General features: G+C 41.3%; 1 protein-coding gene across 4 annotated transcripts in view; it reads left to right on the top strand.

Moving 5' to 3' along the window:
* Positions 1 to 1,723: 1,723 nt before the first annotated feature.
* Positions 1,724 to 20,382, top strand: part of GRAMD2B (GRAM domain containing 2B) — a 40,864-nt gene continuing 22,205 nt past the window's right edge. For 2 of the 4 annotated variants that reach the window (XM_030512324.1, XM_030512320.1), the window contains exon 1: positions 1,724 to 1,914. In XM_030512324.1, the coding sequence (XP_030368184.1) occupies positions 1,790 to 1,914 (125 nt within the window). In that variant the 5' untranslated portion in view covers positions 1,724 to 1,789. Of the gene's footprint in view, positions 1,915 to 9,820; positions 9,932 to 20,382 lie in introns of those variants that run through there. The other 2 variants (XM_030512323.1, XM_030512321.1) reach the window with 1 other exon arrangement.

Genomic DNA, 20,382 nt, shown 5'->3' with positions numbered 1-20,382 from the left:
GTTTTCAAAGATAAATACTTCATAGTAATAACTTAGGAGTTCACTATGTCATTTAAGAGTTCTAATCAGTTTTAAGGATGCTTGTTTCTTCAAAAAGAATAAAGACTTCCTATCCTAAGTGGGTAGACGGGAACAACACCATCGAGCCAAGGCCAATTCTCCTTGTGATTAGAGAGGGAAAATCGATTTATTTTTTTTTTTAACTGTTTTTGTTGAAGGTTATATTGCTTGTTCTATGGAGAAGGAATAAAGTACAGAGACTTTGCCTAGCTAGGCAGCCCTCTGTTTGTAGTCTGCGATCACGCAGGATCAAGCAGAATCAGAGTAACAAAAAGGCCTAGGAAACCAAAGATGTACAGCACAGCTACTGAAGGAGGCACTAATTCAGAACATTTAACTCAGGAAAAACAGGAAGTCCAACTCAATTCCCAAGCAGCTTAAATACTGCTCCTAAGTACAAGCGTTCATTTTTTTCTGTTTCACAAGAAATACCTAAGATAACGAAGAACGTTTATATTTCATTCTTTTTCTGCCTTTTTTCTTTCAAGACTGTTCACATTTTTGCAGAATCTTACCTTCCAAGGAAACTGCTGTTTTGTCTATACCATTCCTTCTTAGCTATTATGCTAATCCTGCTTTTGAATAGTTACTGTTTCTCCTGTTGTTTCTGACATTTATAATTTCCTTACAGTTTGCTAAATACGGATCTCAAAGCATATTTTATATTTTAAAAAGTAGTCATGCAAAGAAACCAGGAACAAAATGAAAAAAAAAAAACAAACCCCACAGAGAAAGACATTGCAGTTTAACTAGACGTCTTTGAGCCTATGAGTAAAACCTGGGAACAGTAGGAATGAATTTGTATTGTTTCACAATCTGTTTACAGATGCTGAGAATAAAAAGTGTGCCACTTCCATGTCTGTTCAGTCACACACATAAACCCTTATTACCATGAAAGCCCTAAACGAAGTTAAATAGAATTTCTGGAGGCCTTGAGGTGCTAATTTGGTATTTATAAGAGGACTTGCAATCTAAAGAAACATAACGTATCATTTCCTCGACTAACTTAATCATTATAAAAATCTTCAACAAACAAAAAGCTGTCTAAGTTTGTAGTTAATGTTTGGCAATTCCTACAGAAAAAAATGGTTAAGCAAACTGGTTTTGTTCAGTTCAGTTTCAGTGCATTGAGACTTAAAAGACTATTTGTATTTAAACTGAATCGCAACAATGTGACTTTACTGAAGCTGCACACACATATGCGCACCAGTGTGTCACCAGAGAAGTGCAATATAATAGTTCTGACATATCAGGACAGGTGGACATAGTCACTTCTGAAAGCTACACAATGATGTTACTCAAACTTGGGTAATTCAGATTGAGGTAGATAATTCACAAAGTAGAATTTATGACAGACCATGTTAAAGTTCTTGGTACAAATCTGTTAATGACACACCGAGTTAAGAGTTCTCATTTTACACTACTTCATGGGCTCAAATCACGACATTAATTCATTAAAACAAGTTATTGTTATTAAAAATGACATTCCAAAGACACAGTGCACCTAGATTTGATTATTTTTGTTTCCAAGTAAACCTATGAAGTGCTGTAGAGAAAAAAGAAAACCCGCTTATGATGTCACATGAATATGTTACTCATTAACTGATTTTAAAAACTAGCCTGAGCTGGAGTCACAACAGCACTGCACTTCCTACAGCAGTGAAAGGTTGTGTGTTTGAAGGAGCACTCTGGAACTGAACTTCACAGCTCTGCAGCTAACTCCATTAAAATGAGGAGAAAAAGGAGATCCTTAGAGGATTCTGTTTTGAATTCTCAGACTCAGAACAGCTTCCGAAAGCCAAGTAATGACACCCCAGTGAGCCCGACAGAGAGTTTTGGACCAGCATTTGTAAGGTAAATCCTGATGTGTTTTGAGTATTCTGTGTGTACTTTATGCTGGGGGGACAACACAAGATGGCCTGTGGACAAATACACCAGTGATAATACCCTGATGAGGAAGCTTAATATGAGATGGCAGTGCAGTTGGTAATTTCACTCATGTTACTGATTGCACTGGGAAGGGGAGCACTACTGTAAAGGAGAAATTTGTAAAGGAGGACAGGAGAGTGCTGTTCTCTCTTTGCTTACCTATTGCACTGAGGTAGGGCTTTGAGTGTGTATAGCACTATACACAAATATTAAAATGACCTCGGCAAGGTCATCCAATACTGTCTATGATATCTGAGTGGATTTCTGTACAAAACAAATGTAAGCTTCCAACAGAGAATTTAACAAAATGTTTTGATGTGTGTTTTGGCCTATATGAATTGCTTATTTTATAATGCTTATTAAATTGTGTTTCAAGACAAAAGCTACCATAATAACATGAAGTATTCATGGAAGTTGAACGCTCACATGAATGAATACTGCTGAAGGCTTTGCTGATAGAACAATCGCAAACAATTTCTAAGGGGAAATCTGTTTTCTTACTTTGGAAGGGTGAACTCTTGTGGATTGTGGACTCCAATTGAGATGGGATTCATTGTAATGAAGAGTTCTGGATAAATCATGCACATTTTAGACAGCACAGATACATGAGGGAATGTGGCGTCAGAGGGTTACTGGCATTTCCCACTCAGCCTTCCCCATCTACTGCAGGAGAGAGACAAGTAAACATCTATAGAATTTATGTCAACTCATTATGAATAAAATAGCTTTAAAAAGCTATTCAAAGTAGCTTTAGACATTCACTAGTTCTTAAGCAACTTGAAAATTCTTTACCAAGCACTATCCTTAATATCTGCTCAGTGCCCAGCCACCCTGAAGAGTGATTTGGAGGGAGCACCTCTACATGTCTTTGTGCAGCTGAATTACATTTCTTTGTAGCTGTGCTCAAATTCTTTATATGGAGTGATGGCTCATATCACTAATTGGGTCACAAGTATAAATAAGTCTGCTGGCCTAATTTTTTCTCTTTTGAAATGTTATTAGGGCTTTTTAATATTTTATCTGCATAACATCCTTTCTTCCAACTCAAATGTCAGCAAGATAATGTCTGTTTGAACAGAGAATAAGGAATCAGAAATATTAAATTTTAATTAGAGCCCTGTCATGGTTTAAGCTGAACCCAGGACAAGCTCTCAAAGGCTCTTTCCTAGAATAAATCCCTTCCAGCCAGTTTCTTTAAAAACATCCACATGTGGGGGTTTATGCCCCTCTTGATCTCATCCTCCAATTAGGCACATAACACATGTACATACAGCAGTGTGTGGAGGGTTCAACACAAGCAGGTGATGTTTAACCACTTCTAATTAGAGCAATAGAAAGTTTACCCTCTTCTCTCTGTCCAACACTGGACAGACAGATTTACCTGCTTTTTTATTTACCACTAGATAATCAGTACACAAAAAAAGCTACCATATGTGCTCTGATAGCAATGTGATAAGCCCTTACAAAGAACAGAGTACTTTGCCTCAGATTTCTCAATAAACAACCTGCCTGCCAAGCAGCGAGTGGCAAGGGCAGGCCTTCTAGAAATCCAGCTTACTCAGTTGCTGTTTCAGTAAGAATAATATCATCATAAACCCTGCTGTGACACTATACCTCTATCAATAGCAAAGGTGGAATAGCAGGCTGCAAATACCAGTCAATCTAATAAGAAGAATGCATGATCACAGAAGGATAGAATGCATTAGAAGGGACCTTAAAGATCATCTAGTTCTGTCCCCCCTGCCAAGGGGAAGAACAATCCTTTCCGAAGTTCCTGGAAAGTCTGGGTTCTATTTTTTCCTTGTGGAAGATTCAATTTATCCCCAAATAAGCTGTGCTAACTTTCACTTTCTTGCATATTTAACCAACTATACTGCTGCTCTTCGGAGTTTGCCAGATGACTAAAGGTTTCTCTTAACAAAATTATCACCATATTTAGATATACCATGAATGTTTGCATAAATGCATGCATGCATGGTCCAAAGAGGTATCCATGTGTATTACTTTATGACACACAGATTCAGTAATTACATACATGCATACACATTATTCATTAGACACGCATAATCTGTTTGAGGTATTAAACATACTGATGCACCTGGACTGAAATTCTTGTCTGTATACAGAGATGTCATACTTGGATGTCACTCAGGATTTCCTTTGGACATTTATAAGCAGAAGATGACAAATCAAGCTAAGTTCATCCACCAGAGTAGAACAAGCAATATTTATATTTACCTTTTCCTGCCTAGCTGGCCAATATATTAAATGACTGTTATAAATGAAAAAAGGATTTTACTGCCATGGGATTTGGTACTTTCATTATAAATGACAAGATCTAGGCATCACAGCATTCTAACAATACTATCCCTGAGGAATCCAGGGCAATATATTGCCAGGGAAATATACCATGCCTGTTTTTTTAACTCAGGAACTAAGAGGAGACACTGACCTGTGTTCTTCAGAAGCACCAACTGGCTGTGTGCCATCTCATAGGTTGCAGAACTGAAATATTACATATCACAAGGTTGGTTTTTTTCAGAATACAAGAAAATTGCCATGAACAATTTGGAGAGAGATGAGTGTTCTTTCACTTCACTGTTCCCAGCATGTTTTGACTTCTAGCAAACTGCTCAGATCTTGATACAGGTCTGTATAAAGCAGTCTTACTCTTTCAAAAACAAATAAATTACTGAACTCTTAATCCAGGCAAGGAAGAGGGACCACTGGCCAAAAGGAGTGCTTTTCACTCCTTACAAATTGCACCACTCATCGTATTCTGCCCCTAGTCATTTTCTACAGACTATTTAGGATCTTGGTTTCCTTCGTTTATTTTGAGCATACTTCGGGTATGCTGAGTGACTTGCAGATGTTTCTGAACATTCCTGCTTGATGCAGGAGTATCACCAACACCAGATCAGACCAGGTACAGCTTTGTCTAGCTGAGTCTCATAACCTCCAAAGATATAGTCTACAGCTCTCTGGGCAACTTCTTCCAGTGCTGCACCACTCTTAGTGCAGATTTTTTGTCTTTCCTAGTCTGCTCCTCCCAAGCTGTAAGCCATTTCACTCTGACTTGTGGCCAACTTCCATATATTCTAGAAATCAACATCATTCATTGTTTCAACATCTTTCCAAATGTTTGTTAGTTTGGAAATCATACAATCTCATACAATCACAGATCCTTTTTCAATGGTATCTAACATAAGATTGCTTTCCTATCATATTTCAACAGGGTACTATGAGCACTTACTCAGTGGGCCTTTCATCACTTAATAGCTTCCAAGGCAAGTGAGTAGCTTTCACAGAATCCTACCAGTGCAGAATCATACACAGAAAACCAAAGACATACAATGACCTATAATCCAAAAGTACCTGTGTGCTGTATCAGTTTGTCCCTTTTGCACCTGCAAAGTACAGAATTCTCTACTGAGGAGAAATGTGCTCAAAGTATACAGAATTCCAGAAATCACTGTGTTCATTTTCTGCTTTGTTCCTTTCCAAGGAAGTTTCCTCATGTTCAGGCATGCTGATACTTGCCATATAAGCTGAGAAATATTTTATGAACAGCCTTGATGACTGAACTGAAATAAAATCCCAAGATACATAAATACTGTTGATTAAGACAGTCTCTGACCCCGTTTACTTCCAGCTAGATTGTCTTTTTTAGCAGTCATTCTATCCAAGAAACTCTAGGCATCAGTAGCAGTCCTTCTCCTTTTTACACCGACCCTTCTAGAGTGTCTCACAAAGCTCCTTTACTCTTCATAGGATTAAATTCATAGGGGGCCTACAAGGATGCCAGAGAGGGACTTTCCATCAGGGACTGTAGCAATAGGACAAGGCGGAATGGGTTCAAACTTAAACAGGAGAAGTTCAGGTTAGATATAAAGAAGAAGTTCTTTACTGTGAGGGTGGTGAGGCACTGCAACAGGTTGCCCAAAGAAGTGGTAAATGCTCCATCCCTGGCAGTGTTCAAGGCCAGGTTGGACAGAGCCTTGGGTGACCTTTGGTCTAGTGTGAGGCTTCCCTGTCCATGGCAGGGGGTTGGAACTAGATGATCTTCAGGTCCTTTCCAACCCTAACTATTCTATAATTCTATGATTCTCTGATTCATTTCCTGATGTCATTAAACACAGGATTCATAATTATTCTGATAAATTGAATAAACAGCCGGGGGGGGGGGGGGGAGGGTGGAGAAGAGTGAAACTCAAAAAGGGTATGTAGAAGGTCATACTTAGTCAAATCGAACAATCAGCTGCTGGAGAACATCTCAGTGGTCTTTTATAAAAGCTTCACCAGGACATAGCAGTTCAACAATTAAACTTGAGCCAGCCTCACCCTGCTGTGATACATGTAAACACTTTACTAGGAAATACAAAGAATGGTAGTGTGTATAGATAACAGATGAAGATATCTTTGAAACTGGCCTCTATTCAGCCTTTGTAAGGCTTCTGGTGCCCAGCTTGGGGCTTCAGAAAATATCTGAAGCTATTAGTGACAGTTCACAGGACAAAAGGAAGTCCAGAGAACACAATTTATACCTTTTAATGAAGCTAAAGAGAAGAAGAAAATGGGGAAAAACATGAGACAGTTTTTCACTGAACTTGATGACTTGGTGAGTCTCTCTCCATTCTGCTTTTCGGTGATTTCATATGTATCTTAAAACTTTTTTTACAACGAAAGTTTTTTCCTGTTCTTTCCTCTCTAGTTTTTCATCCTTCGCTGTGTTAATGTTGAAGCTCCTGATTATTAAAACCCTCAACACTCTATGAGGTTTAATGTAGTCTCTTCAGAACAGGAAGATGTCAATTTTTGCCTACATGGCATCACCAGTACTTCAGGCATTAAACAGTAATCAGTAATTTTATAGTACACTAATTTCTCTTTCTCCAATCTGCAGTTCACCAATTAGAGAAAAACACAGTCCAGATTTTCACACAACAGTGTGTCTCTGTTGGTGATTGCTTGGTCTTCGCATACTTGCTTCATATAACGTATCTGTATACATGAGCAATCATAACTGTACACTAAAAGGTCCTTTGTGCTTTTTTTGCGTAAGACTTGCCACAGGATATCAAAATAAAAGCATAAAGTTTTCAAATATATGCCACCCAGATGAGCACCTGCACATTTGATTTTTTAATATAAGGCACTCCCCACCACATATTACTGAGAATCCTGGCATTCAGGACTTTTATCACGCAGGAGTGTGTCCTCTCGCCCTGGAGTTGCTGCACCATGCACAGTTTGACAAAGGTTGGCCGAAGAGTTTCTTTTACAAATGCTCCAAAAAAAAAAAAAACAAGCTACAGACATTACTTACTACTTCCACTGTCATTAACAGATAATAACAAAATGCACTAAGGAGGCATGTATTGACAATTTGCCAGAACCAAGTCTCTCACAGAGTTAAGATATGATGATGTGGAACCAAGTATTTCGTAAGGATAGATTTTTACTGTGCTGCAGGTATCAATTTATTTGAATATAGGGGGTTTTGTACACTAAATGCCTTGACTAATTAAACAGAGCGCTTTGTACACTTTGGGAATGGAGCCAGATAAAACTAAAACAGAGACTGAGTTCTAGGGACCAACTAGCTCCTCTCCAGTTCCTGCACCACTGTGGCAGAGACAGGAACCTCTGGAGATGAGTGAAAAAAACACTCAGTGACAACAGTTATTTCCTGCAGCTAAACCTTCCAGAGGCTGAGAATATAAGCACTCAAAAGACAGTTGATATATTTGCTCAAATATCAAAAAGTCAGATTTTTGCCTACTGTAACCCAGAATTATTCTGCTGGAGTGGGCAGAACGACTGCAGAAGAGTTTGGCCCCAAAATTGGCACTAAAATGGCAACCAACAGCTATCTAGTGTAACGGAAGGCCTCCAAAAATGAGATGAAGGGTAGGCAGTGACTTTACCTACTGTTTCCAAACACATTGTGCATGCCTTGATAGTGCATATTGATATGAGAACAATTGTCAGGGAACCCAAGGCCTCACAGAGGCTGCTGCACCCCAGCAAAGGGTCCTGGGTCCAAGCAGACACAGGATGCCAACCCTGCCTTCCCTGTCTTTCAGTTCCAGCTCTACTTGCAGCCCAGAGAGCTGAAACAAGGCCTATCCTGTTATCCCTTGGATAAATGGGGTGCCTCTACGTAGCCAGAGGTTGTGTCTGGCATAAGGGGCGGGAGAGGCTCTGCAACGCAGTGTCCAACCTGCTCAGGTGCTGCACAGAGGCAGCAACAAAAGTTTCACAGGTGCAGGACCTAACAGGTCTGAATCATCTTTCTTGTAAATTACGTCTCGGTTCTCTTCCACATGTGCCTTGATTTCTACTTTAAGTAATACATAAACATTAGTTATGCCTCCCAGAAATACAGGTATTTTAAATGTCTTCATTTCTATGCAGCTTGGCAGAGTCTAAATTTTCTTGGACTGGAGCTACTTAATATCACATATGGTCTAGCCAAGACCATGCAGCACTCTCACATTTTCTGCAGGATCTGTGTGCCCAAGCAGCTATGGCAGTCCTGAGCCTGTTCACCATTAACACCTCTTTCTCTTTGCTCATTCTCTGAATATGTTGCAACAATACCTAATATTTAGTTCTTGCACCTTCAAAATACAGTGTAAGTATTCCCTGGCCAGTTTGGATGGGGATTTGAAGAACGTGGTCTCGTGGCAGGGGGTTGGAACTGGGTGAGCTTTAAGGCACCTTCCAACCCAAACCAGTGTATGATTCTAAGTATCAAGCAATCCGAACAATACCACTGGAAGATGACTGAATTGATTCATGTGTCTTTTAATCTGAAATGTACATTAGTATCTATCTCCTACCCTGATGTCCACTAACAGGAGGCCTCTCTCCTGTACATGTTCTCATCTTACTTTGAGTGAACAGTCTGACAGTTAGGAAAAAAACTTAATATATTCTATTGTTAATTCTAATACACATTATAATTAATAATACTACATTAAAACATGAAAACAGACCTTCTTCTAGATATGTTAGTTTGAGGTCTATCCCAAGACTGGTCTTCCTTAGATTGTATTATTATAGCCACAGGCTCCATCTTCACTTTGTAAATAGCTCACCAAATTGAACACCGACTCAGGCATCAACCAGGTAACAAAGACATTTCTCACATACATGTTGATGGTTTGTGTCTGCAGCAGGAGATGCCTTTAACCTTCCTGAGGGCATGCAGCCTCCCCAACAGCCCAAGTGTCAGGGGAAGGCTACATTCGCTGCTTTTTGAGCACCACCAGGTCATTTCCCGAGCAGACAAACCAGCCTGAGCTGCTCCGGAAACAAAGCGCCACCCGAGGCAGCTGCAGGTGGAAGTGCCACAGTCACCACACAAGTTCGTGTTAGTACAGCTGTATGGAGGCTGGAATCGGTGTCTGGAATACCGCCTACTTAGCAAAGGCCCGTGGAAAGCCGTTTCGGTGAGCCGAGGCAAGCAGCCCTGTGCGCCGCTCGCTGGCCAGCCCGGCTGCCCTCACCTCGGGGCCCCGCTCGCTCGTCGAGGTAGCCTTTTGTTCGGGACCGCGGGAAGCACCGTCTCACACGACAACGTCCCGGCTAAGTCATTTAAGGCACGTAACAGATAGGCGACGCTGAACCCGGGCTCTCGGGACCGCGTTGTACTCTTCGCCGCCACAGCCAGTCTGGAGCGGCCGCGACCACTTCCCACATGTGCCGACAAGGAACCCGCGCTCTGCCTACAGCCGGCCCAGCATGGCGGCGATGGGACCCGCCTCGGGGCGGGGCTGCGCGGGTCGGCCCGACGGTTGAGTTCCGTGCGGCGGCGGCGGGCTGTGCCGTGCTGTGTGGTGCCGATGGTGCTCATGACCGAACAGCGGTGCGATGCGGAGGAGCCGAAGGCGGTGCGGACCTCCGGCAGGCGGGAGAACAGGGGCGCCTTGCGGCTGTGAGTACTGCCAGGGCCGGGGACCCAGCGGCCGTGCGGCTCCTACCCGGGCTGACTGCCGAAGAGAGGGGAGCGGCCGCGGAGAGATCCGAGGCGGGCGCGGGGCTCGGCGGCGCGGGGCGGGCTTCGCGGCGCTGGGCGGCCGCTGTGTTTTTTGGAGTTCGTAGGGAAGAGTTGCCGAGTTGTCTCCGCGTCCAGGCTGAAGCTGAGCACCGACATCTCCCCTCAGCCGAGTTACGCGCTCTTCGGGAGGCGGCCCCGGGCACAGTGTTAAACTCCGAAGTCATAGGAGCTAGGCTAACAAGTACTAGTTCGAGCAATTCCATGCGACATCCTGGAAATCTTCTCTGCCGTGGCACAGAAACGCAGCAGTTGCACTTTATCACTTACGTGCGTGGCTCCAGTGGGAAGCTGTGATACTTTCCTTTGGGTGCCAGGAAAGCCCAGAACTTTGTCAAGAGTTCACAAACTTTCGTACGGGCAAGATGCAGTAAAATGGGAGCTCAGCCTGACTCGTGTCGCAGAGACAGGACAGGCTGCTCCAGCAAGGCAGTGGGTGCTTGCCTGCCTTGGCACGGTTCCCCACTCTGCTCCTTGCCCAGTGTGGCCATACCAATACCCAGCCTTTTGCTTTTTAGCATCCGAGGTACTGTATAAACTGAGCAGGTGAAGAGATCAAAAATACTAATATTTTTCAGGAGGAAGAGGAAGCCTTGATAGCTGGCAAAGGCTGCTTAGGCTAGCAGATGGAAAACAAGGAAGTCAGAGGGCTTCCCATTCCATGGTTGGGGGTATTCCCTGCAGTCCCCCAAGGACACTGACCTTCCTTCCTTCTGTTGATACTTGGGGATGCCAAGTGTTAAAGGCTGCATCTTCTGCATTGGTCTTTGGCTTTCTCAAGTCTCAAGTTGTTTAGGTGCTTGTATGCCATGGTATCACCATTACATGAAAATCTGGCTGGAATCAAGCAGCTGTCCAGTTCTATACTGGGCTCACAGTTCACATGGGACTTGGCAGTGCCAAGGATGTTGTTTGAGAAATTAAGCATCTGTGAAATAAGGAACTAAAAAATCTGGGGCTTTCTCCTCAAAAGAAAAAAAAAGGTTACTTTTTTCTACCCTGGGATGATTCCCCTCCCCAGAGAACTTTTATTCACAAAGATTTAAGATTAAACAGCCCCCACGAGAAAGGACAACAAGCACTTTCTCCAGAAGGAAACTCTGAGGAGGTCTGTGGGTGCTTTTTATTTCTCAACTGTTGTATCCCTGATCTCTGACCAGGTGTATTCCCTGAGTATGTATCACAGTGAAATCTGTTGCCAGAAATAACTTGCTTATCAGAGAACACTGGGCATCTGTCTTCTCAGTGTCCTTTATCCTGTATGGAGTAGACACATCAGTCAGTGACTTAATTTTCCAAATGAGGCGTAATTCCTCCATTTTCTTTAGAGCTTTCTGACTTCACGCTTGGGTTCTGATCCCTCATGCAGAATTATGCGAATGAACCTAATGAAGTTCTTCAGGTATGCAAGATCTGTATCTGATTTTTCTCTTGAGACCAGGACTAGGAGTCCAAGGTACTGTATAGAAAGGTTGATGTCAGAGGCATTGCACGTATGTCAGCTAACTGACCTTCTGTTCTGTCTCCAGGTGTTTAATCTTTGAGTGCTGGATCAGCTACAGATGTAGAAGTGAGGTCAGTCTTAACCAGTGTGGTAAATGGAGGTCTCACTCACTATGACTCTGCTTTTTTTAGCTGTCAATTTTTGCTGTTCAGTAGGAGGTAGGTGTGATGCAGGGAAAGCTAGGTGGTCTGTAAGGCTGCAAGCTGCAGTGTTCAGCAGTACTAGCCTGAGCAGTAGGAGCGTGAAAAGACTGGGCAGGCAAAAGAAGTTGAAATGCTTTGTCTTAAACTAGAAAATTGTTTAAGTAGTTGCTGGCTGGAAACAAAAGCTGGAATTTATTTGCCAATCCCATTTAACAGGTAGCTGGGTCCTTCTGAGAAACTGTCATGTTCATTTGACTGTGAGTTAACCTTTGAAATCAAGTAACTTTGGTTTGACTAAACGTGAAGCTACAGGGCAGATTGTTCAGCTGAAGAGTAAGAAGAGAATATTGGTTTTGATTCAGTTAGAAGTGAACTCGCTAAAAGTTGGATAGCTGAAAATTTGGTTTTAGAAAATTTCATAATTGTGTGTGGTTGTGGTGGAGTTTCATTCCCTTCATGTTATCTTTCCCTTCAGCTCACGCTGACCTCTATTGGGGGGAGGGGAAAAAAAAAAATCTAGCAGCATTATAGAGGCTCAGGGAATCTTAGAGTGTTTTTCAAAGCTCAGGGGAGAAAGATTTATGCGAGTACTGTAATCTAAACTTTCAGGAGGTATGCTTAACATGTTCAGTTTAGAGATGGACTTTATAGCTCAGTATGCTTCTGCTGCTTTCACGAAGGTGTTGCTGGAGGATAGGTTCTTCTGAAGGATAGATGCTGCAAAAATGTTTTGGGGTGTTGTTTTTTGGTTGGTTTGGGGGTAATTGTTTTTTGTTTGGCTTTTTGTTTCTTCTTGGATTGTTTTTTCTTTATTATTGCAAGATTAGATCTGGGAAGTGATTCAGGAACTTTATACAGAAAGAGTTAAGTATGTTGACACTGATTTAGAAAATGGGCTTCTCTTGCATGTTTGAGGATCCCTTCCAACACAAACTATTCTATGATTCTATGTTTAGCAACAGTTATATCTTCAAAAAGCATGCAGTATATCTCTGTGGGTTGTACAACCCCAGAGATAAATCTGTGTGGAAGACGGGCGCTGCTATTATCCAGACCCAAAATAGCAATGTGCCAAAAGCTTGTCATTACGTGGAATTCCTCCCAAGCAAATCAAAAGTTCTTGGACAGAAAAAGCCTTCCAAGTGATGTTCTGTGACCGTTACATCCTGATTGGCCTCAGTCCAAAAAGGATTTGACCTTGCATTGTATTTAGAGGATATTTATTTTTTTCATTTGAAAGTAGGGTGTGTTGTGTTTGTGGTGGAATTGGGCCTTCCTCAGAAGCTGTCAGCCCCGGTGCAGGGACAGCTGGTGGAACAGATGTTGTATTGTTGAAAACAGAGTGTGGTGTATTAAGTAGAAATGGCAGAGGTATAGTAACGAGCAGTCTGTATTCCATGTAAGCCTCCTTCTGCTTTCACACATACCTGCTTCTGTTGAAGTCAGTATAGTATTTTCTGGTTTCCACAGGTAGTATTTGGCCTAATACAGTTAAATCTGTCTGTATTAGGGCAATGTGCTGAGTTACTGTATGGTAAGACACCCCACTACATTAAGTGGCACATTCTGTTCCCTTACAGCATAAGGTAATTTCCAGTTACTGAGTGTAACTTAAAGAAATGAGGAGGCTGGGACTTAAGACTCTAAAAGGTTAGGAAAGTCTTAGTGGGTGGTTTTTTGAGGGTTTTTTTTTTGGTAGGGGTTTTGTTGTTGTTGTTTTGTTACTGGGTTTTTGGGTTTTGGATTTTTTTGAGAAAAAATACATTGCGGATGCTGGGGAAAATATTCTACTGAAAGCAGTGGAAAATGCTTACAGGCAGGCAAACTACATAATTCTGGGAAAAGAGGGAATGTGATTTGTTTGCCTGATGTGTTATGCTGCCATAACAGATGTTTCCTAATAACTGTTTATCAGTTGATAAGTTAAAAGACATTAATCGACTGACCTGTGCATAATCACAACTCGCTAACTTTTTTTCCTAAACTGTCTTACTTGAGGGAAATACTCAATGCAGAGAAGAAAGGAGCGGGTTTTTATTACTGATTCAAAGTTTTATTTCAGCTTTGAACCAGGTTAACTCCTTTCCAGCAGCCAAACTTCTATGGGTTGGGGTTTTTCTGTGAAGGGAAAAAGATGTAGGTATGTACCTACTTTATTCATGATCTGTAAGTATCATATTTTTTAATTCTTCCCTGGTGGTTTTTTCCTGTTTTTTATAGCAAAAATTATAATGCATGATCTGAAAAGAAGGATAGCCTTGCAAAGTGAATCATGTAAATTTGAGCTGTGACAGAAAAGAGGTTTCCATTCTGGATGACCTCCATTTGTTCATGATGATGATTTTTAATAGCTCCTATTTTGTATTACGTTCCTGTTATTCTTACTTTGTTCACAGTATATACATCCTGAAGTTCCAGAAGAAACTTTTTAAAGATAGTTGTGCTATGTGTAAATGCACACCATGAATCTGAACAGCCTTTTCTTTGTACCGAGCTGCTTCATTGGCTAACTTGAAATACGCCCAAATGCTCTGCCTTTACTGGTTATATGCAGTCTCTGTGACAAACACTTGTTAGGCAACATAATACTACAGATAAGCTTTGGGCAGCAGGATTTGCTGCTGCTATTTCACAGGTGATGCATAAACATAGTATCACAGTATTGTCTTCTTACCACCATCTCCAAAAATGTTGCAGTCATGTGGTTAGAAATTATGTGCTTATCTAATGATACCGCTGCTGGGATTAATGGTCTGTACATAGCTGTTGCCAAGACCATTTCTTTTCTGTTAACCTTTTTAGACTTGTGTTACTGTTACGCCAGAAAGATCTTGTGTTTAGTCTAGCAACCTTTACAGACCTCTTTTGTGGTACTTATTTTAACCAAAATTCATAGGTAGCTGTCTGGATCCAGCTAGGCTGATCAGAGCAAATAATTTCTCTGCAGATAATCAGAATACAGTAGAACAAGTTGTTTTTCCCTGTTCCTCCACTTTTCCTTGAAAAGAAACTTCTTATTTTATCTAGGAAGATTTCTGAGCTACACAAAATTACAGAGGGATTATGTTTTCTGTAAACAAATACTTGAAACGCCCATTTTTCCTTCCAGATAATAGAAGTGGGAAATTCCAGGAAGACATGGGCATCTGCTCCCTGCCAGCCCACTGTATAAGGCCCTTGTGTCTTCTTTGTAAAATGGCATAATGTGCTGTCTCATGCTTGGGTGATTGTTACAGTAATGGAATTAAGTACTGGCAGGTGGGACACCTAAATAAAATGGAGAACCAGGGGGTATAGGGAGAACACAGTTGCCTCTTCTTACTTCACTAGTAACTGAGCTTTAGTGCTGTACTGAAATACATGTCCTTTAACTAAACTTCTAACTGGCACAGACTGGCATTGTGAAAATAGCACAGTAAGGTGAAGGAGGTTAATAAGCTTCCAGAAAGAGGCAGGTAATGGTGTGAAGATTGCAAACAGGCAGCAGAGAAATTCAGCAGGGTAGAGGATGTAGAGGCAGACTGAAGCCTTCCACCTCTGTGGATAGATGGGGGAAGCCTTCTAGTTATGTTACTACGAAACAACAATTCCTGACATCTCCCCAAGAAACAACCATACCTAGGCATGTCCTCTAGCATTCCTGTAGATGCCTCAGTGGTTTAGTCCTCTGGGAATCTTAGTTTAGGATGTTTATGAAAGACAGACCACCTAGCCAAAAGGCTTTCTTGGTGGTAATTTTGTAGCTACCATTTGTGCTATACTAGTTCAAGAAGGGGCATTTAGGTTTGTTCAGCCTTTTTTGGACAAGAAGAAATGTTGTAGTATAAAAAAAGTCCAGTAAATAACAAAATTAGATATATGCCCATTGTTTTTATCAAAGTTTACAATACACGTAAATATGCTATGGCAGCATAGGACAGAATGGGTGTTGCCATGGAGGACAGTGTGTGGCCAGTGCAAAGGCTCATACTGAAGAAGGAGTCTTACAGAACATTCAGGCAGTGGCCTGGTGACAGAAAATTAAGTCCCTAGCAGGTATCTGGCTACCACATGTCACATCTGATTCTAATAAAAATACCTTTTCCCAAGACTTTGGAAAGAAAATGGTTCTATATATACATATATATCAGAGTCAAAAGGCACTGTTGTGAATAGTGTCAATGAGACCCATTGTTGGAAGCTAGTATTTCCTACTGTGAAATAATAGTTTACCTACATTGTTCTGTCTTTTCTGTGAGCACAGAGGCAGGTCTGTAAGAAAAATCATAGGTTGCAGAGATAATGATGAGAAATTCAGCATTGCCAGTCCCTTGGTAAATGATGAACCTCCAACAGTGATTTCACTTTGATCCCCTATTGTCCTTGATGGAAGGTGTGAGGAAACAGGGGAGATAGACACAATTAAATGTTCATTTTTATCTCAGTTGGTGTTTTGCACTGTTCTTGCTGGGGAACCTACAAAACCATTGTTCTCTGGCATCCCTTCTCTTTGTGTACAACCTGTATAAAGAACCAAAATTATTTTTTTCCCATGTACATTGATTAAAACACTTTGTGTGCAGCATATTGATTCATTGTTTATATGCAGCATATTGAGTCATTATTCCTAAACATGCCATGAAACAGAAGCTTCTGATCAAGTGATTCATGTCAGCTTCATTTTTTAACTTTTCCTTTCTCTGCTGTTGAAGAAAAAAAAAAATAATGGTGTTGGCAAGATTGCTCCCATACCTCTATCATCATCTGTAACTGTTCTGCATTCTTAATAGCAGTTATTAATAGACTTGCTGGTGTCTGATTTTATTTTTTTGCCTTTTCAAAAAGAAAAAAAAACCAAACCACAACCTAATTCAGTTTGATGAAAATACTCAACTTGTGTGATTCTGTGGCATAAACTTTTTTCAGAATCACAGTAATACTGGAAAACTAGCAGCCAAGTCTTGTAATATGTGGAGGCATGTTGCTCTGGAGTTTTTCTCAAAAAAACAGAGATGTAGCTTCAGGTAATGATGCCAAACATTTATGCTTATGCTCTGGTGATCAAGCCTCATTTGTAAAGATACTTGTGTTGTTCCAGGAGGAGATTTGTGTTGTTTCTGCCTGAGTTATGGAGAAGATCTAATTGATAGACGCTTAGGAGGTCATAGTGAACATGTGGATTGTGTTTAGATGCAGTATTTATCCTTTTTTTTCTGAATTCAGCATAGAACAATTGGTAGACCTGACACTTAAGTGCCTTTGCCCTCTTTTCTGTACCCTGAACAGTTGTAGATGAGGAATTCTTCTTTCTTTTACTTTTTTTCCTGTTAGCTCTGGAAGCTAAAGGTAAAAATGGGATCTGATACGAGATTGCATACTTCCTCTTCAGTAGAAATTGTGGTCCTATTTTTTTTATTGTTCTGGGTTAAAAAATAACATAGGCTAGAACTAGAAGGTGGGAAATCTTTTCCTCCTAAAGGCTGCCAGTGAGTTGGAAAATGAAAAGAACACGTGCTCCAGTCCAAAGTAGATGTGAATGAATATCTCCCTTAAGGTCTTTTGCTTCACATTTTTTCAGAAATGCATCTATTGAAGATTTGTGTCATGTACTGGATTTAGCCCTGGCTGTGTTCATGTAAATAGTTGTTAGTAACCCTGCTTGGAGTCCCATAAAAACTGCATCATGGGAATCTTGTGGAGTTGAGTAAAGATACATATGAGAAGACGTTTGCTTTTTGAAGTGGATATCTGAAACGGAAACTCTTGAAAAGACAAGAAAGCTAAATGGCTTATGTTCCTGTTCCAGTGTTAACTTAACAAAATATCTTGTTATGGTGTCTCATGTTTCAGAGCACAGGGAATTCTTCTGTGGTGTTTTGTTTGTCTTTTTTTTTCTGCAGAACTTGATAGCAGTCTGGTTTTGATTAGACAGGGAATACAGATAGTTAATAATAGATGGTATTTAAAGCGGAGAATTTACATACTTGCTAATGACGTCTGCACTGTCACAGTGAGCTTGCTGATGTCCAAGTGGTAAGGTGGTGTGAAACTTGATCTGCTTATTATGTGAAATGTCTGTTCAGTTGAGGAAAAAAAACTCAGAACTTCCTCTATCCTTAACAGTACTGGAGGGGCTTCTGTTCAGTATTAACTCAATAATTCCATTCATCCTTTTAATAAAAACATTGCAACACAGACATACAAAACTACTCACAGGTCAGCAATTGTGTTCCAAGAGATAGCTGTGAAATAGATCACAGTAAATACTTCTGAAATTAATTACCTTGATATATAAAGTAAGATTCACAATTTTTAAAAGTCTTTAACAATTGGTTTGGTTCCTCTTTCAGTGCTAGCTGAAACAGAGATTCTACCTGTGCTTGCAGACCTGTTTCAGCTTAGAAATGTATAGAGAAACATGTGATGTATATTCGTGTTCATTCATATGCATGTCATATTCAGTTAACGTGCAGCTGTATAACTTTGTCTGCATTATGCCGTGTTTGACTGTGATCTCATGAGAAAAGAATGGGCCTGCTCCTTGGACAACCTGAGGCACTTAAATCTCAGTCTGGTTCATACCTATTCATATTAACAAACTGACCCTTTCCCTCATGCAGGGTTTCATATCTCTGCTCCTTGATTAATGCTTTGTGTCTCTCCATATTTGGTATAAATACATCTGCTGGCTGTATATCTGTCATACTAAGTACATAAGAAATCCAGTACCTCAGAGTCAGCTGTTTTATTTCCTTCACTTTTCAGCCTTAAGTACAGGCTATGTAACAAGTATACAAGATTATACAAATACTAAATGTGTACATTATGGCTATCTTTAACATTTATTATAGCAGCTCTTAAGCAGCTTTCTGCTGTTTTGTGACTAAGGTAGCTGTAGCTGATTTTCTGTCTGTTTTGACAGTTTTGGAGTCTCAATGCTAGTTAGTGTTTGGCTTTCCATTTGCACAGTAGAAGTGATACTTGGGTTTAGAGGTCGATGAAATCATAACATTATTCTGAAGCACGTATTTTTAGGAGGCATATTTTCTCCTAAACAGTGCCTTGTGCCACTTAACACTGGAGCATGGCTGTAGAGCTACTGAAGGCATTTTGCTTCTGAGTGGCCAGACTTTGTAGAAACACACAACATCTAAATCCTCAACCTGAACACTATTGTTAGTTTTTCCAGTATGTAAACTACTCTAAACTGATATGAGTAGGACAGCAGGAATCTAAACAGAGCTTACAAATGGAAAACGTGTTTTCTTCAGTCTAGGGGTGAAATAATTCAACTGTGTAAAATATGAACATAAGCTTATCAGATAAAGTACTCTGAATTCTGATTACACATCCAAAAAAGGTTTGTTCAGGCTTTTGGGGCATAATGAAGATGTTTAGTGGAATGTTGGGCCATACCTTCTGAAAGAAGGTTTAAAACTTTAGGCTTGCGAAAAGAAGTTGAGGTGATTGCCCCTTCAGGGAGTGATGGTGTCAAGGAAAGTCTATGCTGAGGAGGAGGCCTTTAGTCTGCAGCATGGTTGGCAGGATGTCCTTTCAAGAATTAACACATTTCATATTAAGCCCTTGCAGTCAACTCTGCTAGAAGCATGTTGCCAGCATGACTCCAGGGTGCTGCCTAGATAGATTTCTTCATAGAATGGCTTGGGTTGGAAGGGGCCTTAAAGATCATCTAATTACAAACCCCTGCCACAGACAGGGACACCTTCCACGAGGCCAAGTTGCTCAAAGCCCTGTCCAACCTCGCCTTGAACAGTAAGGAATTTTTTCTTAATGTCTAATCTAAATCTACCACTTGTCAGCTTAAAACCATTCTCCCTTGTCCTGTCACTACATGTCCTGATAAAAAGTCCCTCTCCAGATTTCTTGTATGCCCCCTTTAGGGACTGGAAGTCTCCCTGAGCCTTCTCTTCTGCAGGATGAACAAGGCCAACTATTTCAGCCTGTCTTTATAGGAGAGGGGCTCCAGCTCTCTGATCATCTTCATGGCCTCCTCTGGACTCACTCAAGCAGGTCCATGTCCCTTTTGTGCTGGGGGCCCCAGAGGTGGATGCAGGACTGCAGAGCAGGGCTCTCCCCAGAACAGAGTAGAGGGGCAGGATCCCCTCCCTTGACCTGCTGATCACGCTCCTTTTGGTGCAGCGCAGCACATGGTTGGTTTCAGAGCTGTGAGTGCACACTGCCAGGACATGTGGAGCTTCTCACCAACCAATGCTCCCAAGTCCTTCTCCTCAGGGCTGTTTTCAATCCATCATCCACCCAGCCTGTATATGTGCTTGGGATTGCCCTGACCCAGATGTAGGACCTTGCACTTGGCCTTGTTGAACTTTGAGGCTGGCATTGGCCCACCTCTCAAGCCTGTCAAGGTCCCTCTGGATCCCATCCCATCCCTTCTGGCTGTCGACCGAACCACAGAGCAGTGTCATCAGCAAACTTGCTGAGGGCGCACTCAATCCCACTGCCCATGTCACTGACAAAGATGTTGAACAGGATCAGTCCCAACACCGACCCCTGAGGCACACTGCTTTTTACTGGTCTCCAATTGGACATTGAGCCGTTGACCACAACTTTCCTAACCTGATCCCTGGCTGCTCTGACTTTCTCTGTGTTCCTCCCAGGCTACCCATCCTTGCTTCCACCATCTGTAGGCCTTCTTTTTGTGTTGGAGTTTGTCTGGGAGCTTCTTA

This window comes from Strigops habroptila, chromosome Z (assembly GCF_004027225.2).
Source record: "Strigops habroptila isolate Jane chromosome Z, bStrHab1.2.pri, whole genome shotgun sequence".
NCBI lineage: Eukaryota > Metazoa > Chordata > Aves > Psittaciformes > Psittacidae > Strigops > Strigops habroptila.
This window is presented reverse-complemented; position numbering and strand designations above follow the sequence as displayed.